Source organism: Colias philodice, chromosome 22, assembly GCF_061535455.1.
Source record: "Colias philodice isolate Cphi_HAF_F1 chromosome 22, ilColPhil1 Martin Lab GWU primary, whole genome shotgun sequence".
Classification (NCBI taxonomy): domain Eukaryota; kingdom Metazoa; phylum Arthropoda; class Insecta; order Lepidoptera; family Pieridae; genus Colias; species Colias philodice.
In genome coordinates this window covers 1,655,314-1,682,740 of record NC_143107.1, presented here as the reverse complement: position 1 = coordinate 1,682,740, position 27,427 = coordinate 1,655,314, and the positions used below count along the sequence as shown (strand labels likewise).

General features: G+C 31.9%; 1 protein-coding gene across 1 annotated transcript in view; it reads right to left on the bottom strand.

Moving 5' to 3' along the window:
- The window catches only part of LOC149478301 (multiple PDZ domain protein-like), a 142,228-nt gene that overhangs the window by 33,220 nt on the left and 81,581 nt on the right, over nt 1–27,427 (bottom strand). The window contains exon 25 of the mRNA XM_089709463.1: nt 1,918–2,120. Coding sequence (XP_089565589.1) covers nt 1,918–2,120 — 203 coding nt within the window. The remainder of the gene's footprint in view (nt 1–1,917; nt 2,121–27,427) is intronic.

The window sequence follows — 27,427 nt, the reverse complement described above, 5'->3', positions numbered from 1 at the left end:
TACCAGACTGAGATTTTTTTTCTTCGTCTCCACCGGGAATCGAACCCAGGACGTCTCGGTGCTACGCTCACCCGTCAACCACTGTACCAAGGAGGCGGTCAGTGTCCATTTATAATAATAATCATTTTGTTTTTGTTTTGAAAATTATCAAGAAAAACTACTATACATCAAGCATTGGGCCTTAAGTCTGAAACGACGACCAATATAAAAAACGGTATAAAACTCCCTCTAGCGGTTATACCAAGAAACTATGAACTCCATACGATCTATATTTCTACTTTTAATAGTTTCCGTTAACAATAAACTGTTTATATTCACATATATTTAACAGCCCACAGAAAATAACGTAATAAAAACCGAAATCTCTACAGGCGATTGTATACCTTATTCATTAGAAGTTTTGTCTGAATATTGTGTGATTAGAAATATATTGCTGTTTTCTTCTATAACGATGAATTAGCTAGTTTCTTTTATCATAAGCTGAAAGCCTGAGCCAAACCGCATACGAAGCTAGATTTGTGTCAAAAACTAAAAGTACCTATTTTATCTTCCTTATTCTATAATATAAAAATGAATCGCAAAATGTGTTGGTAAGCGCATAACTCGATAACGGGTGGACCGATTTCGATAATTCTTTTTTTATTATATTCCTTGAAGTACCAGGATGGTTCTTATGTAGAGAAAACATAAATATGTACCACGGGCGAAGCCGGGGCGGACCGCTAGTTTTATATAGAAACTATTTATTCAGTTTTAGAAAATGAAAAGTATGTAGGGTATATTGGATCAAATAATTTCACCAGATCTTTTTGTTTATATAAGTAAAAGTTACCAGAAGTTTCCCAACCACCTTTTTTAATTTAGCTAATAAATGAGGTCACGAACAAAAACAAACGTGGAAAGTCGAGAGATATTTATTGCAAGAACAATCAACAAATTTATTTTCATTCCAGATTCTCGCCTGAACAAATACGTAGAGAAAACACTTCAACTACAAAACCGTATAAACAATATCGTAGCGATCTATTCCTGGGTTACCAACAGCGCAAAAATTCGTATATAAATATTGTTCTGGAGATTATAGCGCAGATTAGAGGTAGATTCGTGAAATTGTATGAGCGTTTAATTGAAGGTTACTTTTTAAAATGACCATGATCTAAAATTGGCAGGATTAGAGATTGATATAGTTAAAATGTTAAACTTTTATAACATGTATGAATATAATTTTTATGTCTTCCTGATATCAATGGAAAAGAGGGACTTTTCTATTTCCATTTACCATATATTTCATTTCTGGATAGTAAGTATTGAACCGACGTAATAGGCAGATCTAATGTTAAGCAGTATCTATGCATGTGAGTAACTTATTTATAGTTCGGAAGAAATGTTTCTGTAGCCATAGGAACGCCGGTAACTGTGCAATCTCTGTCTATTGTTGGATATATTTTTTTGTGAGTATAATAAAGTTTTCATTCATTCATCCATCAGATTCTCACTTATAATACCACAAGAGCTTTAAAATTATCGGGTATTTTCCGATAGGTTCGTTGCAAACAAATGAAGGAGTCAAATTTTTAGTCAAGGTTAAAAAATCACGAGCGCGAAGCGCGAGTGATTTTTCCTGAAAAACTTGACGACTTTATTTGTTTGCAGGGAACCTTGAGGGAAATGCCAGATAATTTTGAAGCTCGTGTGGTATTCGGGAGATTATTTTTCCGTCCCAAATGTCGGCCAATAATTTCACAATTGAATTGAACCTGTCAGTTTGACGTCAACGACCAGAGAAAATTTTCAAAAAATTATCAGTATAATACCATGTAGGTTGTACCACGTGACGTCGAATGGTGCAATTCTATTGGTCGATATTTGGGTCGGAAAAATAATCATAGAAATTCTACTTTAAAAGCTAATTCTCACCTCCAAGATCTCGTCTCCCACTTTAACAGGCGGTGACGACTTGGCCGCCGCACCAGCTGGGTGTATCCCGCATATGAACACGGCCATCCTGCTCCTATCCCTGTGTCCCGCCAGACTGAGCCCCAGACCGAACTTGGCGGTCTTCTCCAGTTTGACCACCACCACGCTGTCTCCGAGTGGCCCATACTTCTTCTTTATTTTATCTGGAATGTTGAAAATAATATTGTACTAAAAATTATAGGAATTTATTTGTTTATTTAATTCTTTATTTCACACACAGAAGAAATAAAGATACGTAAAGAACATAGAAGAAGTCTTTGGTAATTGACATAGAAGGAATAGAGACAAAGTGTAGTTAATTTTCAACTAAGGGGCACATATATGGAAAATTATAATTGTTCATAGTGGCGTTCATTCTGTGAGCTATTTTAAATGTTTTAATGACAGAAAGATTCGCGTAGGTATAGTACCAGTAAATTTACAAAATGTGTTGGTAAGCGCATAACTCGAGAACGGCTGAACCGATTTCGATAATTCTTTTTTTATTATATTCCTTGAAGTACGAGGATGGTTTTTATGTAGAGAAAACGTAAACATGTACCACGGGCGAAGCCGGGGCGGACCGCTAGTTATAAAATATATTACAGGTGCCTATTATATTATGTGTTTGCTTGCAATAAGTAAAATTATCGTAGCAGAAATATTTAATGAACGTCGTATTAATTAAAATTAAATTCTCCAATGCACTAATAATTCTCTGTCGTATTATGAATCAAAGTACACATATCTCTATAAATATAATGAGTCTACTCTTTGATTCAATAGTTAAATAAATCCAAGAAATACATAGATATGTTCCCAATATCAATTATCAAACATTTTGTGTTATAAGAGGCGAAAATAAAAACATGCCAAGAGACATAAAGTCCATGAAAAATACATGCTTTTCAACCCACATTAAGAATTATAATCTGTTCACGCAATAAATCATCCACAAAATATACACCATTCAAACGCGTCATAAACTCATAACATCTTTGTCACCAGCAGTCTTTTAATTTCGTCGGCTTGGTAAACTTTTGAACAACTTTATTATCCTCAATTTGTTCGTCAAAGCGTGAATCCGCTTCCCGCCAAAATTCCCGGAGCTATATCATTACTGCCACAGTAAAAATAATACGAACGGTAAGGTAACTAATCCTTAGGTTACTGTACTGTTGATTATTTATATTTTCTAACATCTTACTTACTACCTCAATAAAAAAAATACGACCAGTAAGGTAACTAAGCGTTAGGTTAGTTAATGTAGGCACTCTTTTTTCTAACATCTTAATTACTGCCACAGTAAAAATAATGTGAATAGTAAGGTAACTAATATACTTAGGTTACTGTACTGTCGATTCGTTCTATTTTCTAACATCACGTATATTCGACATCGTATTCCACACTCCATGTTTTTGAATAGTTCAGCACTCAAATAGCTTCTAATTATAAACATCCTAGAATATCTTAGTTAAGATTTAACTACGTCTATATTTGTGCTATGAATTAATTTGTGCCTGCTTGTATTATTAAATCTTGTCTTAAATGATATGAAATTTAAATATTCAGCGTCTTTATATTGTTTAATTTAAGCCAAATAAACCCTTGATATTGATATTTTTATTTATAAACTTTCTAGTTTCTATAATTTTTCTTTTCTAATAAATATTTTGCTACACGTGTAGTTGGAAACCACAAGATTATATGAAACTAAAACAAAAGGTCAAAAATGGTTCTTTGCACGAAATCATCTCAAGGAGAATGTTTCACTTTATTCAATTTGGTGTGGGAAATCTTATTTTCGGCTCTGAGTAAACGATGTCCTTTGCTGGGAAAAGCGAAAACTCCATTTTCTGTCGTCTTACGAAAGATAACATATAAACGTTTATAAATAAAAAACTATAATAAATTATATTTTTTTTTACTTTATACTGTACATTACATGATTTAGTTCATAATTACATCACTTAAATTATACCAGAAAGCACATCTTAATTCGTAGACTCATATACAGTTTGTTAAAGTACGATATCATTACCATTAGGTATACGAAATAATATGAGAGATCCTGAGGCTAAAGTTGTGAATAAAATTTGTTCCCAAAAAGTTAAGTTGTCCTCCGTGAAAAATGGTATGCTATATATAATCGATGCTATTATATGAAAAAACTAGCTGACCTGACGTTGTTCTGTCTATTACCATATTCTGTATAATATATAATCATATACCATATTCATACATATCACGAACTATCAGACGCTTGGTTTAAAATACAGCAACTTTCTCAAGATTTTCTTTTATAGATCTCCTAACATTAACACCACAAAAAGAGAATTAGCCAAATCGGTTCACACGCCGTGACCAAAGGAAATAGGGATTATCATATAAGTATAGAGATGTAAAAAACATAATAATATCGGGGTCAACCCATCTTGACCCGTGTCAGCGTCAACCCAAGATTGTCAATATTTGGAAACTTTGCCAGTTTGCAACTTATTACATAACTGGACGACCAGTATTTCATTCTTGGCAATAGACTTTGGGTTCTGTATAACGTAAAATTCGTAGAAATATTCTAGTATCCAAATCGATGGCAATATATCATGAACTACACACGTATCTATTCTTTTCTTTTGTTACGATTTTTCATAAGATTTCTACTCAAATAATTTTCTATAGGTGCAGAACGCGGAAAATGATGTGTACGGTACACATATTGGTGCGCAACTCTGTATTAGGATGTTTGCTCAAGGAATCAAATCACGAGTGACATAAATATTTCATGTTTTGTTGTTTTTCTGGAAATAAAGATTTGCAGCAGGCCTATTGGAGTGAGAAAACAATCTGTCTCAAGTTAAACGTACCCAAAAATATAAATAATTTATCCCTTTTATTTTACTTCTGCCTTTATATCACAAAAAGAACATCACATAGAATCAGTTTTTACACAAAAGAGCAAAAATGCAAGCATTCCTGAACAACTCTACAATGCAACAAACTGCAAATGACGCCATTCCAGCTTGACCAACGATTTTTAGTTTGAACTGAATCTCTCACAGCATTGTATGAAGTGGGGTCAAGAGTGCTTCGGAACGAATGGGACACTTTGGCCTTCGATCAGACTCACCCTTGACATAAAAACATAGGTCATTAGTGCAATTAATTTTCCAAGATTTTACGTAACGTTTTCTAGAAGTGCAAATATCTGGAAGAGATGGACGATATGTCATATTTTTGGCACTTTTCCAATAGAGGATTATCGTTACACACCATTCACAGACTAATTTAAATGTTATATATTGTAAGTATATATCTCTGAGTCGTTCTTATTATAAGTCCCTTTAAAACTGGATACTGACTCGTCTATACGAGTGATATTGATATTATTATCGGCAACATTCATTTCTGATTCTACAAAACTAAGATAAGAGCGAGATATCAATCATACCATAACATAAATATTGTAAAAATTTAACCTACACACATACGGCCAAGAAATAGAAAATCTAGACACGTTATATAATACTTTCTCCCTCATATTAATATTCTTAATCAGACGAAATTCTAACACGTCATAACTTATCCCCATACATTATGAATCTCGTTAAAATATCCCAGAGATTAGCATCGTAAGTTATAATGGCTGTATTATGCATGAAAACACCCAGTCATTAATCAAATAGTGGTTTTATTGCGTAGTCAATGTGACAACGCCTTCGTCCTTCGTATTTATAGCCGTTACTACCGCAAAATATGTTGTTCGCTTCGCAAAAAACGTGGAAGGATGACCTCTATACGTTTCTGATAGCTTTTAGTACTTATATTACTAAGAAAGGTTTACACTCTACAATCTATTGCATGAAACCGTCAACCAGAAGTAGAATTTATCTATACTTTAGTCGTTAGTCGTAAATCTTACACCTGGAACTAGAAAAACCTATAAACTTATGGGTATTAAGATATGACGTTTTTGTGCTGGAATACTATCTCATGGGAAATGTGATATTTGGATATTCATCTTTTAAAATTGTTCATTTAGTATCTTTATTGACCAACTGGAAAAGAGAATTGCATATTCTCTTTTCCAGTTGGTCTCTGAAAAAGCCTCTGAAAAATGTAAAATAACAGAACGAAGAGCGAACAAACAACTTCATGTAAAATTAAAGTGAATGCATTCAATTCATATATTTCATTTCCACATTACAAACACCTAAGTTAATAAGCATACAGATGGAAGAAACTTGTTGCCTATCTTTACATAAAAGGGTAGGATTCCGTGATTGGATTAGGAAAGGTAGATCAAATCATGAGGTTAACCCCAACATATCTCAAAGTCTTACAAATACCTTACTTTACATACATATATAGGGAGTGTCAATTCCCTATTGCTGTAGACTTTAGTTTTGTTAGGGCGTTTGTCCACTACAAGGAATTTTACGGTCCGGCATTCCGATTTTTTACGGTCCGGTATGGCACGCCATTAATCTATATACTAGCTTGTGCACTATACGTAATTTTACTGTCCGACATTTTACTTTTCCCTATTCCGGATGGTTTTTTGTGTCTACGAGTCGCTGTAGGTATAATTGTTTTCGAATGCCCACTTGCTTGGATTTTACTGTTATTACTGCATATGCCAATTGAAAGCAAGCTCTTGTTTTACTTTCTTTTAGTTGGCAATGAGATTTGAGAAGTCGGTATTGTTATTTTATATACATTGACCAAGCATTGACCTATAATTATTATCTAAGTAAGTGTTGGTAAGTTAAAGTTCAAGTGGGAATAGCTTTAGCTCCTCGTCACCGATTAAAATAAATAAGTGAAACACGCATTTTAAATCTCTTACGGAACTTTACTTTTTATTATAACGAAATAATATAATATTTCACCTTCTATATTTTTTACTCGTTTCTTGTAAAATGCAAAAACAATCATTTATGATAGCATTATACCGCCAAACTTCCTTGAACTGTACCGCACTGATCCGAGTAAAGACGGACAGGTGCACAAGCAATTCATCGGTTTTTTCATGCCACACCGGACCGTAAAAAATCGGAATGCCGGACAGTAAAATTCCTTGTAGTGCACAAGCGCCCTTACTGTAGCACTTTTTTTGTTTGCCTATCAATAGGCTAGATTTAAATGCTTTAAAAGTTGAAAAACTCAACAAGACTGAAAACACTGAAATCTCAATACACACGAAAACTGATTTCAAACATAATATTACTATGAGCATCGATTATTATTCGTCTATGATTCTCATTTGTCTCATTTTAAACACAACAAAAATTTTCTAACGAGATTATCGTAAAAAATTTAAAGAACTTTTGTTTATCCAGTCTACGACTAATCTTTATTAAATCTTAGAACGTTTTTTCTTTCCCAGGTAATATATTTTCACAGCAGTGGTGGCTCAGTGGTGAGACCTCGGACTTCGAATCGATACCTAAGTCCGGGGTTCGAGACCGGGCGAGCGCGCAGGAAATAAATTGATTTTTCAATTTATCTGCGCATGTTGTAACATCACCACTGCTCGAACGGTGAAGGAAAACATCGTGAGGAAACCGACATGTCGAAGAATCAAAAGTTCGACGATATGTGTCATCCACCAACCCGCACTTGGCCAGCGTGGTGGATTATGGCCTGTACCCTCATAGAAGGCCCGTGTCCCAGCAGTGGGAACATATATGGGCTGATGATGATGATGATGATGATGATATTTTCACGTATATAAGCTTTTAATCGATTCCACACATTACAAAACTTGACATTTGGCACGGATGCCAAAAGTCCAACTAAGCAACATCTGACTTACGAGCAACGGTGCATTTACACCAAACGAACATAGAGGCCATAGAGCTAGAGCAAGAGCATTATTTTGTTCTTTTAGTGTAAACGAAAACTCGTATTCAGTGTATGTATAACGAAAGAATGCTCTACATATAAATAAAATAAATAAATAAATAAATACACTGCTTTACACTAAAAGAATTTGACATAGTGGGGTTAGAATGAGCCTTCGCTCGTTTGATGTAAATGCACTGTTAAGATAAACTTCAGGCGAGTTGGCTTTGACGCTAAGTTGCTTGAAATGGGATAAGGGCATCGCAATGCGGATTTCAATGGGGATTCTTGTTTATTTAAGTTTTTTAAATTATTAACTCTATGATATTGTTACGTGGCAGCAAGACAAGTGCTATTGTGATTTGATAAAAGTTAAGTAATTTAAATAAAATTTTCTCAATTATATGAGGCACAAGTTCGCTTTAGCTTTTGGCGTAAAATAGATCTCTTCATTGTTCAATAGTGATCTATTCCCATAACCCATTGCGTGTTTAAATATTTTTAAAAATGTTTAGTGTTTACTAAAAAGTTTATCGTTTATTTTTTTAACGTGGAACCACATTTTAGTTAAGAACAAAAGAAGCGTTAAACACATTTATCATCAAATGTCTATCATGTGAGCTTAAATCACATTTCCCTAATATTCATAATCATAGCTGAAATAATAGAGTTTTCAGTACCGCAGTGCGGGAATTCCCCCTAGATGGGCTTCATTGAATAATTCCAAATGGGAATGGCAGCAGCGTTAGGCCTAGCTTGCTTTACGAATTATTAGGTACTCGCATTTACTATTTGAATGTATTTTTAGATCGTTATGAGCCAAATACCTACCTATGTTATAAATCGTGCGTATGAGGCGATATGTTATAGGAATAATCATCACGAATGTTTGCGATATCTTGAAACGAATTTTTACTAAAAAAACGTTTTAAAATAGAAAATATACCAGACTAGTAATCAAGATTTTATATATGCATTTTCTTTCGGGAGTGAACTTAATTGAAAGTAAACAAATATAAAATGTACGCAAATAACAACAACAAACTCTACGCTATTACACTGAAACCTTTCCACAACTTATTACACAAACCGACTTTGAACTGACAAAAATCAAGACTCAAAATATTCAACCGTCAACAACATTGAACACAAACGATTCCCCAATCCGTTGATTTGCAAAGACAATATTGCCATATTCTATATTCGTAGCATGTAGCCGAGTGCTACGAAAATACGACACGTAAAACTCGCAGATAAGTCAATCGACTACGGCGCTTCAGCGCTTATCTATACTCCATTATGCGATGTAAAATAGTACAGTCGGGGTGAAAAGACGACCGTAATGATTTATTTAAACTACGTTTATATTCTTATTCAATCAGAATAGCTGAAGCGTAGGGTACGAAATATGATTATTAAAAACGCAGGGATGGAAATACGGTTATTAAAATACATTTTGTTTAATTGTGTTATGAGCTTTTATGTATGAAATTTCTATCTAAATTCATACATATTGGACGTATGAATTGGACTTAATTTATCAATATTAGTTAGTAAGTTTTTTCTTTTACGAAATATTCCATTACTTACAGTTCATAAACAGACCATAAAGTTATGACGTTGACAGTTATAAGTTGTCTCATATTTTTGAACCTAAACTAGAGCATTGAGTTAGGTATTGATTTAATGTCATTAATAATAATTATTAACTGTCATTTTAAGATTCTTCATCATTGCAAAATTATTGACACCAAAATTTACCATCATAACCCCCACCTTCACTAACTTAAATTTGCTTTATAAGCCCCTGCTAACAAGGCTTCCATTAAAACTTTGATATTGAAGTTTATGTTTACAAACTTACATTAGGTTCCAGCTGACAGACGGCTCTTTAGTTTGAGACCCATTTTAAGTGTATTTGATTTAGAGATACGATTCTTGGAATTATAAACTCACATTACGTTTATGATGCTTGATGACTGTGATGTTTCATTTTATTCATTGCTTTCAGTATGTGTGCATATAATACTATAGTTAATGTATTTTTTTGTATTAGGTTGATGGTGTAAAGAAGAGAATCGATAGTCTCTATATAAGTTTATGTTATTTTCTAGCATCACATTTAAATACATAACTATGTGAGCTTAAATCACGAATCGGTAGTCTCTATATGTACGGCCGGTAACTTACGTAAATATGAAAAGCAAAGTATGATATCAGAAATAAATAGATATTTATACCCCTATTATTTGTTTCTTTGACATATTCGGTCAATGAATAAAAATATTATTTTTTCATTCGATAGTATTATGGTATGTGCAAATAATATCGCCATTTCCCATGCTAATAATAAAACATTGAAAACAACTTCTCTACTCAACTGTACTTCTGTGTAATGCATCAACGAACGCACCTTTTAACTCTATTGCATTCAACAATCGATGTTATTGACCCCACATTTTAATATTACTTGTTGCTTCGTATTTTTAAATAAAAGTTTTCTTTCAGACGTGAAGCTGATAAAAATACATATTATAGATGTTTGTTTGTTACTTTTTTGATATGAAGTACAAAATATTCTGATTTTTAGACTAGATATTATGCAATTACAAGAAGGAGAAGAATAATTTTGTAGAAAAAAAACATCGTAAAATAAAATATGAGTTCAAATATTGCGGCTCGTCTTTCAATATTTTTATTCATTATTTCACATTCCTTTGATAAAAAAAATATTGTTGAAAACAAAAACATTTAGAACAATGGTAAAATACCTCAAGAACTTCGACAAAAGAGCATTGTATCGGATATTTTAAGGAAAATAAACACATGAAACGACAGAAAGGTTAACTAATTATTTACATACTTCAAGCCTTAAGTATTAAAGACAATTGAATTCGAAGTATTTACATAAATGCCAGCTGTACCGAAATCAGACTCGAACTTGAGTTGCTCAAAGTTTGGGAAGTCAAAAACATTGTTAATGTTCTAGCGTTACTTGTCAAAGTTTGATCCTCATAAACTCGAGTGGATACTTCAAATTCAAATCAAATTCAAATTCATATTTCAAATTTATTTATTTGTTTCACAATTTTTACATAATATTCGTAATTGTGTTGATTTGATAAATTATGAATTGGGTTGATTTGATAAACATTATAGTGACTAAAACACGCTTCACTTGCGCAGTATCCGGATATTAGTAACCTTTAATCTAAGTCAGAACTAAATCTAGCTGTACCTACCAATTTTTATCAAGAGACGATCAATAGTTTTTTGCGAAAAACACTTCTAACACAGACATGTATCAAAATATACATGTCTGTGACTTCTAAACATTCTGAAAAGCTTTACTACGCTTGACTACTAACATACACTAACTTTACTTCATTACACAAAGTTGCAAAAGTATGTGTGTGTCTGTCTTTCTTTCACGTCGCAACAGAGTATTTCTATGGTATGATTTTTGTACTTGCAGATAGCTAGGAAGGTAGATAGCTATGATATAAGTATTTCTTTACTGCGGTGAATCTACGGTAAACATCTCACTTACATCTCATTTTCATGGGAATTTCCTTTGATTATTTTTCCGACCCAAATATCGACCAATAGAATTGCACCATTCGACGTCACGTGGTACAACCTACATGGTATTATCACAGTGTATTATACTGATTATTTTTCCGACCCAAATATCGACCAATAGAATTGCACCATTCGACGTCACGTGGTACAACCTACATGGTATTATACTGATAAAGTCGTCAAGTTTTTCAGGTAAATCACTCGCGCTTCGCGCTCGTGATTTTTTAACCTTGACTAAAAACTTGACTCCTTCATTTGTTTGCAACGAACCTATCGGAAAATACCCGATAATTTTGAAGCTCTTGTGGTATTATAAGTGACAATTCGGAAAAAGCCGCGCGAGGAAGGCCAGTCTAAAATAGTAGTAGCATAGAGTATTCAAAAATTACTGAACCTCAAAAGTCAAAACCTGCCAAGTATTGTTCCAGACCTTGAACTCGCATAACATTATGCACGCTTCGAATAATATTATCATTACAAATCTTCGTTCATGAAATTCTAATGCCTGTTTTACTTTGACAAAAGTTAAAACTAAACCCGTGTAGTAGCTCGTACCAAAAAAATCGTTCGTCCATTCGTTCCATTTTAAAATAATTTGGAAAATCCAAAAGTGCACGCCTCATAATTTTTTTTAATAATTATTTATTAATTATTATTTTTGTTTATTTAATAACAATTAAACCACATCGAATCAGACCCTGAAAAATGAAAGGGTTCTATTCCTGAGCATACTCAAGCGTAAGAGAAAAAAAAAGACTCGATTAGTAAAGTATTTCGGTCGCTATCGTGTTAACAAGAAAATCCTCCGCACATACAGACACACGGACGTCCAAGACAGAACTTTTTTAAACTGTTTTTTAACTAGTTTAAACAACAAAAATGACATCAAAAATATCATGAATGTTAAAAATAGTGTTTTTTCTTAATATGTGTGTGTATGTATTATCTTACAAGTGCAATGTATGATACATAAAGACATTTTAAGTTTGAAAAATCAGATGTTTTGCGCGAAGTGACAGTAGTACCCACCTCAACGCTTCGCTTATGAGGCGTGCAATAATTTTTATCCTTATAATGTTAAAAATTACATAATAATTAATAAATAATTTTTTATTTCAAGATATTCATCCATATTTGTGTTAGTATACATTAATCTTAGAAACTATGTTAATAATAAGTATTATAAAATTACATTCCATACAATTAAATTCATAGGTAGGTACCTACCTAAATAATTATTGAACTGAAGAAAATAATTATTATCAGTATTAGAAAAAATATTCTAGAAGCTATCCACTATACAGTAATTTAAAAAAATCAAATAAATAATCTGCGCAAGAAACACGTAGCAATATAATTTGTTGAGAAAATTATTTTAGTAACGCATTCTTTTAGTGTCGCATTATTTTGCTGCAGATTTGTTGAATTTAATTTTAAATATAGATTTGAATTATTAACATCTCATCAAAATAAAAATAGGCAGTTGAAATGTAAGTATGTTTGGATAAACGTTCCAGAGGTAATGTTTGTACTAAATTTGATATTCTTGTGTTCGGTCAAGATAAGGTGTACATGTGATAAACAACTTTGAAAAATAAAAAAAAGACGGGTTGCACTCCGGGAGTGCCGGCAGAAGTGAAAACTTGATTATTAACGTTGAGCATGTTTGATATTTTGGAATGGTATCCGTCTTACGCTTTTTCGATCAGGTCACGTGTCCTGACGCGAGTTATAAGATTTTATACCCATTCATACTATCTCGATGACCCATTACAGAAAAAGTGCTCAACGCCGCTAAAGAAGTTTTCACTTCAAAAAACAAAAAATACCAAATGTAGACCTGGCGAAGCTGGGACCCCGGCATCTACACGCATTAGATTTAAAAAACACTTCCATTATGAACTTAATTCAACGTGGATTTCAAAACGTTATACCTTAAGCTGGCCATACACGCTAGGGTGTGTATGGCCAGCTTTACAGATATCGAATTTCATATTCCTACCTACAACAAAATTTCACATCGAAAAATCATACAGGTTTTTGAAGCGCAGACATTCTTTATTCTACGATATACAATTTTATATATTAAAGTGAAACTTTTATTACATCGTCTCAAACTTTTTGGTCTGTGTAGCGCATGTCGCGTGTATCGCGGCTGCCGAGTAGGTATACCTACTCGGCAGCCGACCGTCACGCGACATGCGCTACACAATGCAGTGTTCGGAACCGTTCGAACAGTTTCACTTTTACCGTGGTTTCATAAAACCACACAACATTTTTTACAATATATTATTGTGCCATACATTCTTGATAAACGCCTAGATAAAAATATATATTTTATGATAATTTACCATATTTCAATACTGTTAAAGTGTTATGATAATGTACTTCCATTAAAAGCACATCAGCTGTGGGATTTATACACTTATCGATATAAAAACCATGAGTATAATTATTAATGCAATGGTTTTAATTATTCACAATAATCGATATTTCATAAACAGACACCTAAAAGTTCAAACTGATAAAACAGAATTGTGTCCGCAAATCCGCCAACCCGCACTTGGCCAGCGTGGTGGATTATGGCCTGTACCCTCATAGGAGGCCCATGTCCCAGCAGTGGGAACGTATATGGGCTGATCATGGTAGGATAGGATCGTGTTAGGTATGTCTTTAAATTATTTGTACTGGTATCGTTTATGTAAAAAAGCGTTAAAAAGTATAAAATGTTTATATGTTAAATTTCTGATGTAAATAATTTAAAGCGGTCATAAATATTATCGCAAATGTCACTGCACATTTTCTATTTGTATCTTCAAATGCAATTCCAGTAATTCAGAATTTGGAATTACGCCCAGAATAAATATGTGATTAATTTATGCACTATCTTATGTTTTCTTGTTACCAGCATTTTTAAGCTTTTAGTAAATTACCTATGTTAAAAAACAATCCTGCCTTTAAATTTAGGGTAGCTGTAAATTATACATACCCGCATTTTCAAGTTTTTAGCAAATTCTATCTCGTTTATAGGATAGATGAAAGTTATTGACCTACCGCATATTTAAGATTTTAGAAAATCGTGTACATAATATTATATGGGTATTATATAGGAAAATTATCAGGCAAATTTGTTATTAGTGTAAACATAATCAGGGGAATTTTATAAGGAAAATTTGTGTAAAAATAGTTACCAAGTTCAAGTTCAGCTTCAGCGTCTTCAGAGATCGTCTCCATGACACGATCGCATGGCTCTAGTTCGCGCGGGAGCGTCGCTCGCGAGCGGGTCGCCCGCCGCGCGCACTCCGCACACGTATGCAACGTGACGCTTTTAGCACCCTTATTCTTAATCACATAAGGTTCATTTTCGATTATCGTTCCGTCATTTAACGAACTTCACTCGCCTATCTTTAGTATGCTTTAAGCACCCTTATTCTTAATCACATAAGGTTCATATTCGATTATCCATCCGGCATTTAACACACTTCACTCGCCTATCTCCATAACGGTTTTAATGACCCTATTCTTAATCACTTTCGGTTCATTTTAGATTATTATTAATCCTTTATTTTCAACACGGCACTTGCGTCTATAACATTTTGTTTTAACACCCTTAAAACTAATCATTTAAAGTTCACTTTTAATAAACCGAGATTGCACAAACTTCACATGGATTTTACGTGATGCTTTAACACACTTATTGTAATTGAGTAAGGTTCATTTTCATTCGACATTTAACTCACTTCAGTTCGCAAGCACTACATTATGTCTAACACACTTATGTAGAAGTACTTAAGGTCCATTTCAGCTTGAATCTAATTAGCTAAGTAAATTTAGTACCAATTTTTGAAGCAAGAAGATAGATTCATCACCTAAATACCATTGCAATAAGGAACATTTTTGCTTACGCTTCAAGTAAGGTCTTTGTAACTAGCTTCATGCAAATTTATAAATTGAAGCTAATGAAAATTCAATTAGGTTCACTTTTGTTACAGCGTAAATAAAGTTACATTGGACAATGGTATTGGAATTTTTAGTATTTACCATTTTTAGTATTGGTCACTGGGTTTATTGAAATTGACTTATTTAATGAATTAGATTCATTTCAGAATACAAAAACTTTACTTTTTAGAAAATACGTTCGATAATACATTTGCTGTTACGTCATTAAGAATATTTTTTAGAATACACCAGTAGATACTGCTTGTAATCATAGTGATCATACTACATCCAAAATTTGCATGTTTTTAAGATTTGTTACCCATAGAGACCCGTTATAATAAATTATATACCTATAAATAATTTCCTATGAATAATATGATTTATAATAATGTGAGAATATGCTAATATTGTAGCAGTAAATAGCTTTTAGTAGTACGTATATGAATTCGTGTCCAAAATAATTCAATATGGAGAGCTTAATAACTGTGATATTGATATTAATATGTGACATACCGTCAGCAAAATATGTTTATTTTATAAGTATTTAATTATTCATTATTTAAATTATTTATTCTTGCATAAGGTCAATGCATTTGAATACAAGTATTTTTGTACTTTTAATTGAATAAGAACGAACAAATAATAATGTAATTTAAAAATCTTATCTTACCTTAACGTGAAGTTTGTTAACTTGTCATAGTTTTGTTGCAAAATGCAATCAACATTAAATATTTAATTTTTTTTTCAAAATTATAGCTGGAATAAAACCGGCTACTTCATCAAATTATCTAATAAAAATATCACTGCTCCATATAAAAAGTTTTCATTTTAAATAAACACAAATTGAGTTGCTCCGCGTCCACACTTTTAAAAGTCAAAGAAAACATTTTCATTAGATCGTAAAGTAAAGTAAAAGAATTTCCTTTGAATAACATCCAAATGGGCGGTCGCTTTAATTCTAAAAATATGTATTTTTACAACTTGTGTATGCGGTTTCGATTTAAATTGCTTCCAGTGTCTGTTCGTTATTTCGATTACTTTTATTTCGGTCGGAAAGCTTTTGATTTTTCTGTTTGTTTGTGTCGTGGGATGTGTTATTACATTAGAGTGAGTGGAATTGAAAACTACGATCATAATATTATAATGGTGAATAAAAGTTTATTACTACCTATATGAAATCTTATACAGGGTGTAATCGTTAAGTGTGCACAGGCGATTATTCCGTAACTATTACAGATATCAAAAAACTTTAAACTGATATCGAAAGTACTTAACCTAATGAGTAAAATGGCCATAATAAATTTTTAAAAATAATACGAGAAATATCTAAAAAATTAACTTTAAACCCTCCCATACATTTAGTATGAGATATGAATATCCCATGTACATGGGTTGATCCAAAAGTAATGATAATCAATATTAAACAAGGTCATTACAGTTAAAATAATTATGTATTTCTCTAGATAGTCTTCTAACTAGATAATATACTTCGATATTTTTTTTCCTTAACTTAGAAAAAAAAACTTTGACTTCATCTACAAAAACCCCTCAAAATCGGCCATCACTTCGCTGTCGTCTTATAATTTCTTGTATCGACGGTGTTTCTTGTGCCAAGGTAAGAGATAGAATTAACTAGGAGCTAGATCTTACAAACAGGGTGGGTGTTCAAGCATTTTCAATGCCGATTTTTGATTGGCAGCCATCGAAACTGACGCTTTGTGATCTGGTGCGTTCTCTTGGTGAACCAACATTCAAGACCGAAGTTTGCCATGTCTCTTTTTCTTACTAACCTACCCGCAATCTTTTAATTTGGTCTGTGTAGTAAGAGCCCTGTGTAGTAGTGGCTACCTTCTTAAAATATTCCACATTTCTTCAGCGTCCCAAAAAACTACTGCTTTAATCTATCCCACTAATTTTCACTTTGAAAATCTTCACCGTCACTTTGGAAGCTCGCATCCAGGCCATTGATTGTTTCTTGGTTTCAGCATAAACATGGTGAACCCAGGTAACGCCCATGGTCACAAATCGTGACAAAAAATTATCCTGATCTCATTAAAAATTTAGAAATTCACCCTCTGAATGTCGAATCGTTGTTTCTTCTATTCGTCGGGAAACATTCTGGCTCGCACTGTTCACATTAAAATTAATGTTAATACTTGGAAACGTGGCCTGTAGATATAATTTTTTTGTGATAACTTAGTGATTACATGAGCAAGCATAAAACATTTATTTTATATTTTTATGTGCACAGGAAATACCCAATTATCATTACTTTTGGATCAACCTATACATTTAATATGAAAGATTTTAGCTTTTTTTTTGTTTTTTTGGTTTTCTGCTTTAATTACTTCGCAAATTTGGAGGGAAGTTCATTTAGAAACTGTAAATAGACCTCCTCAAAATCTACTATGAATACAAAATGTATGGGAAATAAATTGTATGGGTGCGTTTAATGTAACATTTTTGGTTATTTCTCGTTTTATTTTTAAAAATTTATTATGGCCATTTTACTCATTAGGTTAAGTACTTTCGATATCAGTTTAAAGTTTTTTGATATCTGCAATAGTTACGGAATAATCGCTTGTGCACACTTAACGATTACACCCTGTATATAAAAATAAATCGCAAAATGTGTTGGTAAGCGCATAACTCGAGAGCGGCTGAACCGATTTCGATAATTCTTTTTTTATTATATTCCTTGAAGTACGAGGATGGTTTTTATGTAGAGAGAAAACGTAAATATGTACCACGGGCGAAGCCGGGGCGGACCGCTAGTCTTATATATAAAAATGAATCGCATAATGTGTTGGTAAGCGCATAACTCGAGAACGGCTGAACCGATTTCGATAATTCTTTTTTTATTATATTCCTGGAAGTACGAGGATGGTTTTTATGTAGAGAAAACGTAAATATTTACCACGGGCGAAGCCGGGGCGGACCGCTAGTACTGTTATAAAAATAATCCAACGATTTGAGCAGTTGGTTTTAGGTTTTTAAATTACTATATCTTAAAAATAATTTGACTTAAAACTTTATGAGCCAAAAATCATGATAAAATGTGTTTAACTAGTGTTTAACTTATCACTTAATATGTAATGGAGCACCGGTGTGTAATAAACTATAAAGTTTATGTCGGTTTATGTGATAATTGTACTCTAACACTACAACAATAATTTTACATTGCACAAAATAAACAATTATGTTATAAGAAAAACAGACACATAAGTCTTGATAAGCATAATAAATAATGTTTTATTTAATTGGCAGAGATCACTGCTTAGTGATAAGGCCGCCAATTGTACTACATCTTTCTAGTACCATATTTTCTTTTTATTGATTTTTATTATTTAATGATTGTTTTACAATAAAGTATGTAAAATTATTTATTTATTTATTATAAATAAATAATTTTACATAACTTTAAAACCTAAATACGTAAGTATTTCACACCGAAAGCGACAAGAAAATACCTATTTGCTCTTTTTCTTTCTTATATTGCAACTGTATTTGTAAAGCCGGCCAATGTATGAGATAAACGGTACACTCATATTGTGACCGGATATTACATAAACTTCTGACACATTTAGGGTTTGACCCTTTTAATAAATAGAGGCGTTATAACTATTGTTTCGGTTAATAGCATCGTAATGTAGACGATATGATTAAAGAATAAAATGTATTCGTAATATTAAAATGAATTTGTAAATGAGAAGGGACAAAAATGCTTTTGTAATTGTTAAATTTTTGTATTAATTTGAAATCTTAATGAAAATATAGGGCAAATTATTTTGAAATATCATTCGAAAAAACATTATCTAAAAAAATGAAATATATTTTTTTAAATAACTTTCTCTGCTGACGCTACATGTAAATGAAGAGCGTCATCAATTAAGCAGGCGGTGTCAACCGTTCTATACAATATGTAATATGTCAAAAGCCACGTATATATTAACTTTGGAAATGAACTGATCATAGCTTTGGTTTAAAATTTAAACAGTTGAACGAGAATACGAAATTACCCAATATAAGTTACCTAATATTGTACATGCTAAAGTGTGTTTTTCTTTCTTTCACGTTGTAACGAAGTGATTTTATAATATGATATTTGATGATATAGTTAGGGGGTCAAGAGAAAGATATCACGGGTTACAACAGTGTATCACATGGTAATTTTTCATACATTATCAATTTATCATGTGTATTTGCTTCGGTCTTTGATTATGCGGGTGAAACCGCGGGTGAAAAGCTAGTACTTTTATATTGGGTACTTTAAATTTCATAGACTATTCTTGAGTTCAAATACGGGCGTAGAATATTGGGCATCTAATCTAAAGGGATCGAACTAAGACCTCGTTAAAGTTCTTAAGTATTATCCCGCTTGGTATTATTTACTTGGAAGAGCGATAAGGCCGCCTTTTTGGCTTTATATTATATTGTCTTTTTCTTTTGTTATATTGTCTGTTTTTATTTGGTGCTAAATAAAGTGTATTTATTTATTATTTATTATTAAGATCGATGTCTAAAAGCGCATTTATCATTATTAATGCTTTTACAGTACGTGTTACATTTTTTTTCTGGATTCAGTAAAAATAAGTAATAGGCTCTCCTTTATCTTATTATAGGTTTAGAGTAAAAATCACTATCAACAGGTTTATACGCTAATAAAAACATCAATGATTAAAAAAATGTACCTAGTGACCGACATAATAATCTAAAAGTATGGGAATATACTACACGTAAATTGGAAAGAGTTTCAGAAGTTAGAACTAAAATATTTATTCAGGAAAATAGACATGTTTGGGAAACAGATATTCTAAACGAAACCTATTTATCTGAATAGATTACCTATATAAAAGATAATCATAAGTAAATTAAGGATTTCTGGAAGTAATCTGGAAAATAATATCCCCTTATAATATCTGGAACATTGAGATTTGTCGATCTAAAGTTTGGGAAATAGGGATTCTGCAACTCGGATACTTAATAAGGATTAAGAACTTATTGATTTAGACGTTAGTTAAATTTTACAACTAACGCCCGAATAATGTATATATCTCCTATATAGAATTGCATCAATCTTCGAATATTGCAAGTCTTTCGACCGATATCTTATCTCCATACAAATAGTATTTCGATTGGTTACTGTGCGAAGCAGTTCGGTCTGTTGCCTTTTTCACAAGTTTTGTTAGAAAATGTATTGCTATTACGATTGATTATTATTATGAACACAAGGCGTAAAAGACGTAGGTTCTCTTTCTCCTGAAGATCATCAGTCTGGCAGATTAACTTCTTTTAGAAGAAAACAAGAATTTTCATATTTTTCAACACTAGAGACTGCGACCTCTAGAAAATATTATTCTCATATTCCAATGCCAGATAGGCAGAGTTGATTAGCGCAGTAATTTTTATGGCCTATAAAATGTAACACGTCACTTTGTACTGTGAGATGACCGATATATTTGTACGTTCTTTTTATACCGGGTACTAATTTTATAAAGTAGTAAAATTGTATGTTTGTACGCACATACTCATGTTGGTAAAAGGTTTGTAACCACTGGTTTGAAAGAGGAAAATTTTAAAAAATCACATAGGTACATAATAATATTATGTTACTTTTTTTAATGTGCAATAAATTGGTCTTGAAATTGGATTTTTAACTCGAGATTTACGCAAATTTCTGATAAACCATCACACTGAGACACATTGTATTAAAACTTGCATTGAAATCTAATTACTGATTTTAACAGAAAATAATTACTATGAATATTATACGTACTTTCAACATTTCTCGAATTTTTGTATATCTGCAGCTACACTGTTCTTTACACTGCTCAATCTCCAAAATGGTGGTACCATTTTTAACAGAACTGTCACAAGCAGACAGCTCAAGCAATAAATAATAATTTTACACGTATTTTAGATACACAAATAAATAGAGTTGTTCGCAAGTAATTCAGCGGAAAAACGCAATAAAATAAAAACATGAATCCACGACAAACAAAATTAATTATGAAATAGAGTTCGGTAAAGCTTTAATTAAAACTGTGTTGGTGTTAATGACACCAAATAAGTGCACTTAAATTTGTAAACGAAATTCAGATCCTTTGTTTATTCTTTTTGTATGCAGAAGTGGGGTTTTGAGATTTTATATTAAAATATTTGGTCGGTTTAATTAAAACGTCTGGAGTAGTTGAGAGGGAATCAAAATATTTTTAAATAAATAAACATAAATACCTAAATATTTTCTGTTGAATTAAGAATTTATGTCTATTTAAAATGCTTTTAATTTTTATTTAAAAAAGCATTTTATTATTCCCTTACTACTTTTATCTTCTCACGGAAAAACAGATAGTTAGCATTTCTTTAAGTTAATTTGAAATCGTCAATTTATTACTTTTTTGTTTTATGTTTATACTTGAACCTTTCTGTTTATAATATTTAATAAAATAAATAATTTTCTGCAAATTTTTTCACTACAATTCGACAAAATAATGGTATTTACTATTTACTCATCTTTTTCCTACACTGATTATTATTATCATTTTTTTTATAATTTACCGTAGACACTGATTAAAAACAATATTTGGTGTGTATTATATTATCCTTCTCAACTAAAAAATAAAGCAATTTAATTCACTATTTGAACATTAATTTGAACATTTCTCATTTTCCTTTTCAAACAAAAACAATTGCAATTAAAATCACTATTCATAAAATATTATGAAACACATAAAATTTATTAGAAACTGTACTAAATTTTCAAACAAATTGCTCCCAATACAAACCACAAAACTGTTATAACATAACAAAAATCTACCCAATATCCTATTCTAGTTTCACAATACCAAGTAGGTACTTCAATCTTGCTTCAAAAATTGTTCAGTCAAACCTCTATACATTGAAGCGATTATATGCCTAACAATAGAACTTCAATTTGAATAGACCTTTTTCATAGACATCACTCATACACTCAAATTATCTCACAAACACTGGCCATTACAATTCACTAAGCCCGCCATTATCATAAAAAGAAAAACATTATCGGACAAAACTCGTAAATTTAAAATTCAAATTTCGAAAAAACTTCCGCGCGCTCGTCTATAATAATGCAAACGTCAAAAACAACCACGCACGAGAATTTCCGTCAAGGCACTGAAAATCCGAACACGTGCGCCAGAAAATATTCTCGATCCCAATAATAGAATGCTCCAAGCGGTGAGAAGTGTCCATATCAACGTGGACTCTAATCGGACGGGGATAAAGTTGAAAGTTGTAAACGAATTAAGGAATATAAACCTGTTCTTGACATTGCAATGCAAGTTGAACTCAATTGCACTTGACAATGAGTTGAATACCGAAGTAATTTGAATTAGAAGATTTTGATTGAGAAAATTGGACTCACTGAAATTCGACGGTCGTTAATGTTCAGCCCCGGAGCTATATCTGCTTTTGCCATTAACTGTAAGAATTTAGAAAGTTATTTTATGAGGATAGTGAACTCGAAAATATTGACTGCTGAAAACACGTGAAATGTATTTTTCCAGAGAAGTCTTCAACATTTAAATTTCAAATTTGTTATTTACTCACGTACTTTGTTTGAATAAGCGATACTTTGTATTGTTTAAAACATTTTGCATAATATTATTTAAAAGTTTCAAAACACACTTAAACACGTACAAATGTTAAACTGAAGGAAAACTTTGTTAGCAACCATTAATAGATACTTTGTTTTAGATAAACATTTCCTCTTATTATAAAAAGATATTTAAACAAATAATAATTTATACCCTAAAATAATAATTGATAGAACTATGTGTTGTTTACATTCAGTAAAATATTAATTAAAAAATAAGTTTTTTTTAATGAATTTAATTTTGACGACATTGACACGACATTAATTTATATTGTAATAATATCAAGCCCAAACCGATGTTTCACATTTTTCCTAATTTCTGCACCGACATCTGAAAGAATTATCTGTCTGGTTATTTAGTGAAAGATTTTTAATTCAACAATATTGTTAGTAAATGAAAATAATTGCTCTTTCACTGGAATCATTTTAGTTTTAACCTTTTGTAATATAGTCATTCGAATCAAATCACTTAGTCTATCGTCTATCGGTGTGGCCTATGACGTCACAGCTTCGTAAAAATACTAATTATTGACGAAATGTGCCCTGCCCAATGTTTGGAATGGAATATAAATTGGCCGAACTGATCGTTATGTCTATCGTAATAGAAAGAAAGCTTGCAGATTTGGTTAGGAAATACTTAGTGCCGAAAATCTTAAATGAATCAAAATTAAAATAATTATTAAATCTCTACGAAATATATAATTAAGAGTAATTAAGTCAATCCGGTATCGCTAGTATGAAGGTTCCTTCGTATGTTATTGATATAGACTATAGTTTAGATCATGTAAGATCATATTACAGTTTGGGTACAGAAAATATTACTGTGTATAATAATTATATAATGTAACTTCCGCCCACGACTTTGTACGTGCATCCCCGTTTTTCCCCGTTCCCGCAAGAATTTCGGGAAATCCTTTCTTAGCGGATGCCTACGTCATAACATCTACCTGCATGCCAAATTTCAGCCCGATAAGTCCAGTGGTTTGGGCTGTGCCGTGTGCGTTGATAGATCACTATATCAGTCACCTTTGAGTTTTATATACTAGAAGATCGCGAAAAAGAACTATTAAAAAAATAACTTTTTCTGTGGTTTCTATTTACTTAATAACTAATTGAAGTAAATGTGATGTTTTTATACGATTAGATAGAAGAGATATTCTACTAATTTTTATTCTTGCTTAAGTTGGAGTTAGCTTTTGTAATATCCACTATTGTTCATTCATGTTTATGTTTACCATTTGAGAGTTTGAATCAATTAAAATTTAAGCCTTTCGTCTCTTTCAAATCTGAAACTGATCTATTTTCCACCCAGCTAAACGTTGTGCAAAATACTTGGTAATTATATTTAGACTGGAACACCTATACAGAAATACAGGCAATCTGTTTACATAATAATTTAATCGTTTTAACGTTTTTACGACATAATAAAAATATCCTAGCTATACTGGAGAGCTTCTGATATATGTGTTCAAAATCAAGGGCGTGGAAAGATATTTCCTCGTTCGAATAGTTCAGTTTAATAATGTTAAATTTGTGAAGACTCAGTGTTTGTTTCTAGTCAATAGATATATTGTAATTCGGATGCATTACTTAGAAAACTATAAAGTTTAATAATTCATTGATTAGTGACAACGATTGAACAGATATGTATAATTAATAAATTTGTTACGTTTATTCATATACTTAAGATGATAATCATCACCGAAAAATATTTTTAGTCACTCCTCAAGACCACAGGCACATAAAATTAACATTCTATTTTAATTAATTGGAAAAATGCCTATTTTAAATAACTTCAATACCATAGGACCCAGTACAGTTCCTTGGGGTACCCCCACTAAGTATTAAGAACTTTATTAAGATATTCTAGAAATCTCAGAGCCGATTAATATCCACAAATCGATACACGGCTGTTGGTTCTGTTCTATTTCTACTGCTGAAGGTCATTCATAATAAACAATGCGAGCAGGTGTTTGCCACAGATTAAATAATATCGCAGATACGGAAAATTATTTGGATGGGTAGTTCTAACCTTGAATGGATATTGAAAATACGTTATTTATTTTTAAACTGTATATTAATAAAAGCTTACATGTAATAATAATACTGTTGCTAATAGGAAAACTTATGTCGTAAACACGTCTACAAAACCTACTAATGAAATATAAAATTTATTTACTATTAAAATAAATAAGTATGCAAAATGATAACATTAAAATAAAGTGAAAAGATACATTATTATAAATCATTGGATTGTTAAAAATACTATAATAGACAATCGAGTTATTTATTAGGTACTATCCATTGAGATACACATATGGAGACGACACCGCCTACATCACTTATGTTCCGCTCAACATACGCCATATGGCGTAACTGCACGCTCATTTTTTATTTGTTTTAAAGTGAAACGCATCCAATATGCCTTCGTGTGTGTTACGATATTGCACAAATAATACAAATAATACGGAAAAGTCCAAAGGAATAACTTTCATCGGTAAGTACCTAACTAGATAATAATTTTTAAAACTTAGTAAGAGCAAAAAAATGGCGCACAGATTTTGTTCGTGGTGTCTCCTCCATACGTAGTAATATTATCTCAATGGTACTATCCCGTTATATAACATTCAATTCATATTATTATGCGTATTTCTATATGCGATTTTAACTTCCACAAATAAATTAAAAACGTAATCAACAGGTCGAGTATTGCAAAAACTCAGAAAACAAACCGTTTTCTTACAAAAGTTTCGTAAAGAAGGATATTATTAGAAATAACGTTTTAACGTTTAAGTATTGCATTTCGCTGTAGAAAGTTTCGAAATTTTCTTTCAAAACATGTAGACCTACGTCATCAGATTAAAAATAAACTCATTGACTTTATAATTATTATGGTTGCCAAGAATACAATTAATTATAATCTTAATATATATAAATCTCGTGTCACAATGTTTGTCCTCAATGGACTCCTAAACCACTTAACCGATTATAATAAAATTCGCACACCATGTGCAGTTCGATCCAACTTGAGTGATAGGATAGTTTAAATCTCAAATCGTTAGAAAGCGGGCGAAGCCGCGGGCGGTAAGCTAGTATTTTATATGATTTGTTTATATAATAGGGAAGTTTAACAATTTCTCTTTTTCTATCGTCATTAATGGCTCCAAGACCTCCTTCTACAGTGGTAAACGTTCAAGCGTAGAATTGAGGGGAACTGGTTTCGATTCCCGGTTAGATAATAAAAAATGTCTCGCTCTGACATAGAAGAACCAGACAAGGGGACACGCGACTTCATTGTATTAAAGGTTCTATTCTCAAAAAGTTAAATCGGAACTAATTACTAAAACATCAAGTTGAAGTTCAGATATTACGTATATGTGTTGCCAACAACAAGAAAACAAAATCGAAGAAAAGAAACGATTAACCCGGTCATAAATTGGATGAACGACAAATTATTTGCGGTTCCTATATGAATAACTTAGTGCCGCGAGCTTGATTCGCACTGACCGATTTATAAATGTCTTCATAAACTAAACTACTCATCAAATAATGATAACATCGGATCAACGGTTACAATATCGTCAAGACATTGTAAGCTTGTAACGATGTTGTCAACTTATACGAGATGGAATAAAAATCATGAAAAATTTATTGTTCAGCTCAACGCTACGTGATGAAAGTATTATTTTGATAGTGTTTGTCTGAAAAATGTATGGTGCAATTTTGTTGAATGCTGCTTACTGTTCACGTAATTTTTGTGTCTGCTCTAAAAATAAAGTGGGAAGATTTTAAAGTTATTTGTTGGTATCGAATAAAGTCCGAAAGGGAGAGGTGTCCAAGTAATTTTAAAAATCCTTACAATAGAAAGCTTCTATATTCCCTAATAATATTTTTACTTATCCTTGGAAATTTAATATAGCTATTGAATCCTTTTCTAACTCTTATAGGTTTAATTTAAGCTAAAAAATAATACTTGTTAAAAAGAGTATAGCATAAAATGCGTGAGTATAAATCGGAGTTTAGTGCTATATTTTATGGCTCACTTCAATAAGAAGCAACTAAAACTAACACGTAGATACTTTTTTAAACACATTTGACTGGATACAAATTACTGATGATTAAGAAATAAGTAACTCATGCAAATTCTGTAAGACGATAAATTCTATTTCTGAAACATCCTGTAGAAATTTACACCTGTAAATGATTCTGAGTTAAAAATAACTACTGTTTATTCGTTTGGAATGTTTATAAACAGAGTCATAAATCGTATTTATCGTTATTTGATTGATTTTGGTTTCGATACCGGATTTTGCAGGTAATTTCATTTTTAGATGATGTTGAATATTATTATTGAGTTCGAAGTCTACGGTTTAGTCTACCGCCATAAACGAAAAAATAATAATTTCATAAATTTATTTAAATAAGGAGTAAGGCGACGATTTTGGTATCTATGAATCTTGCCAAAGAAGT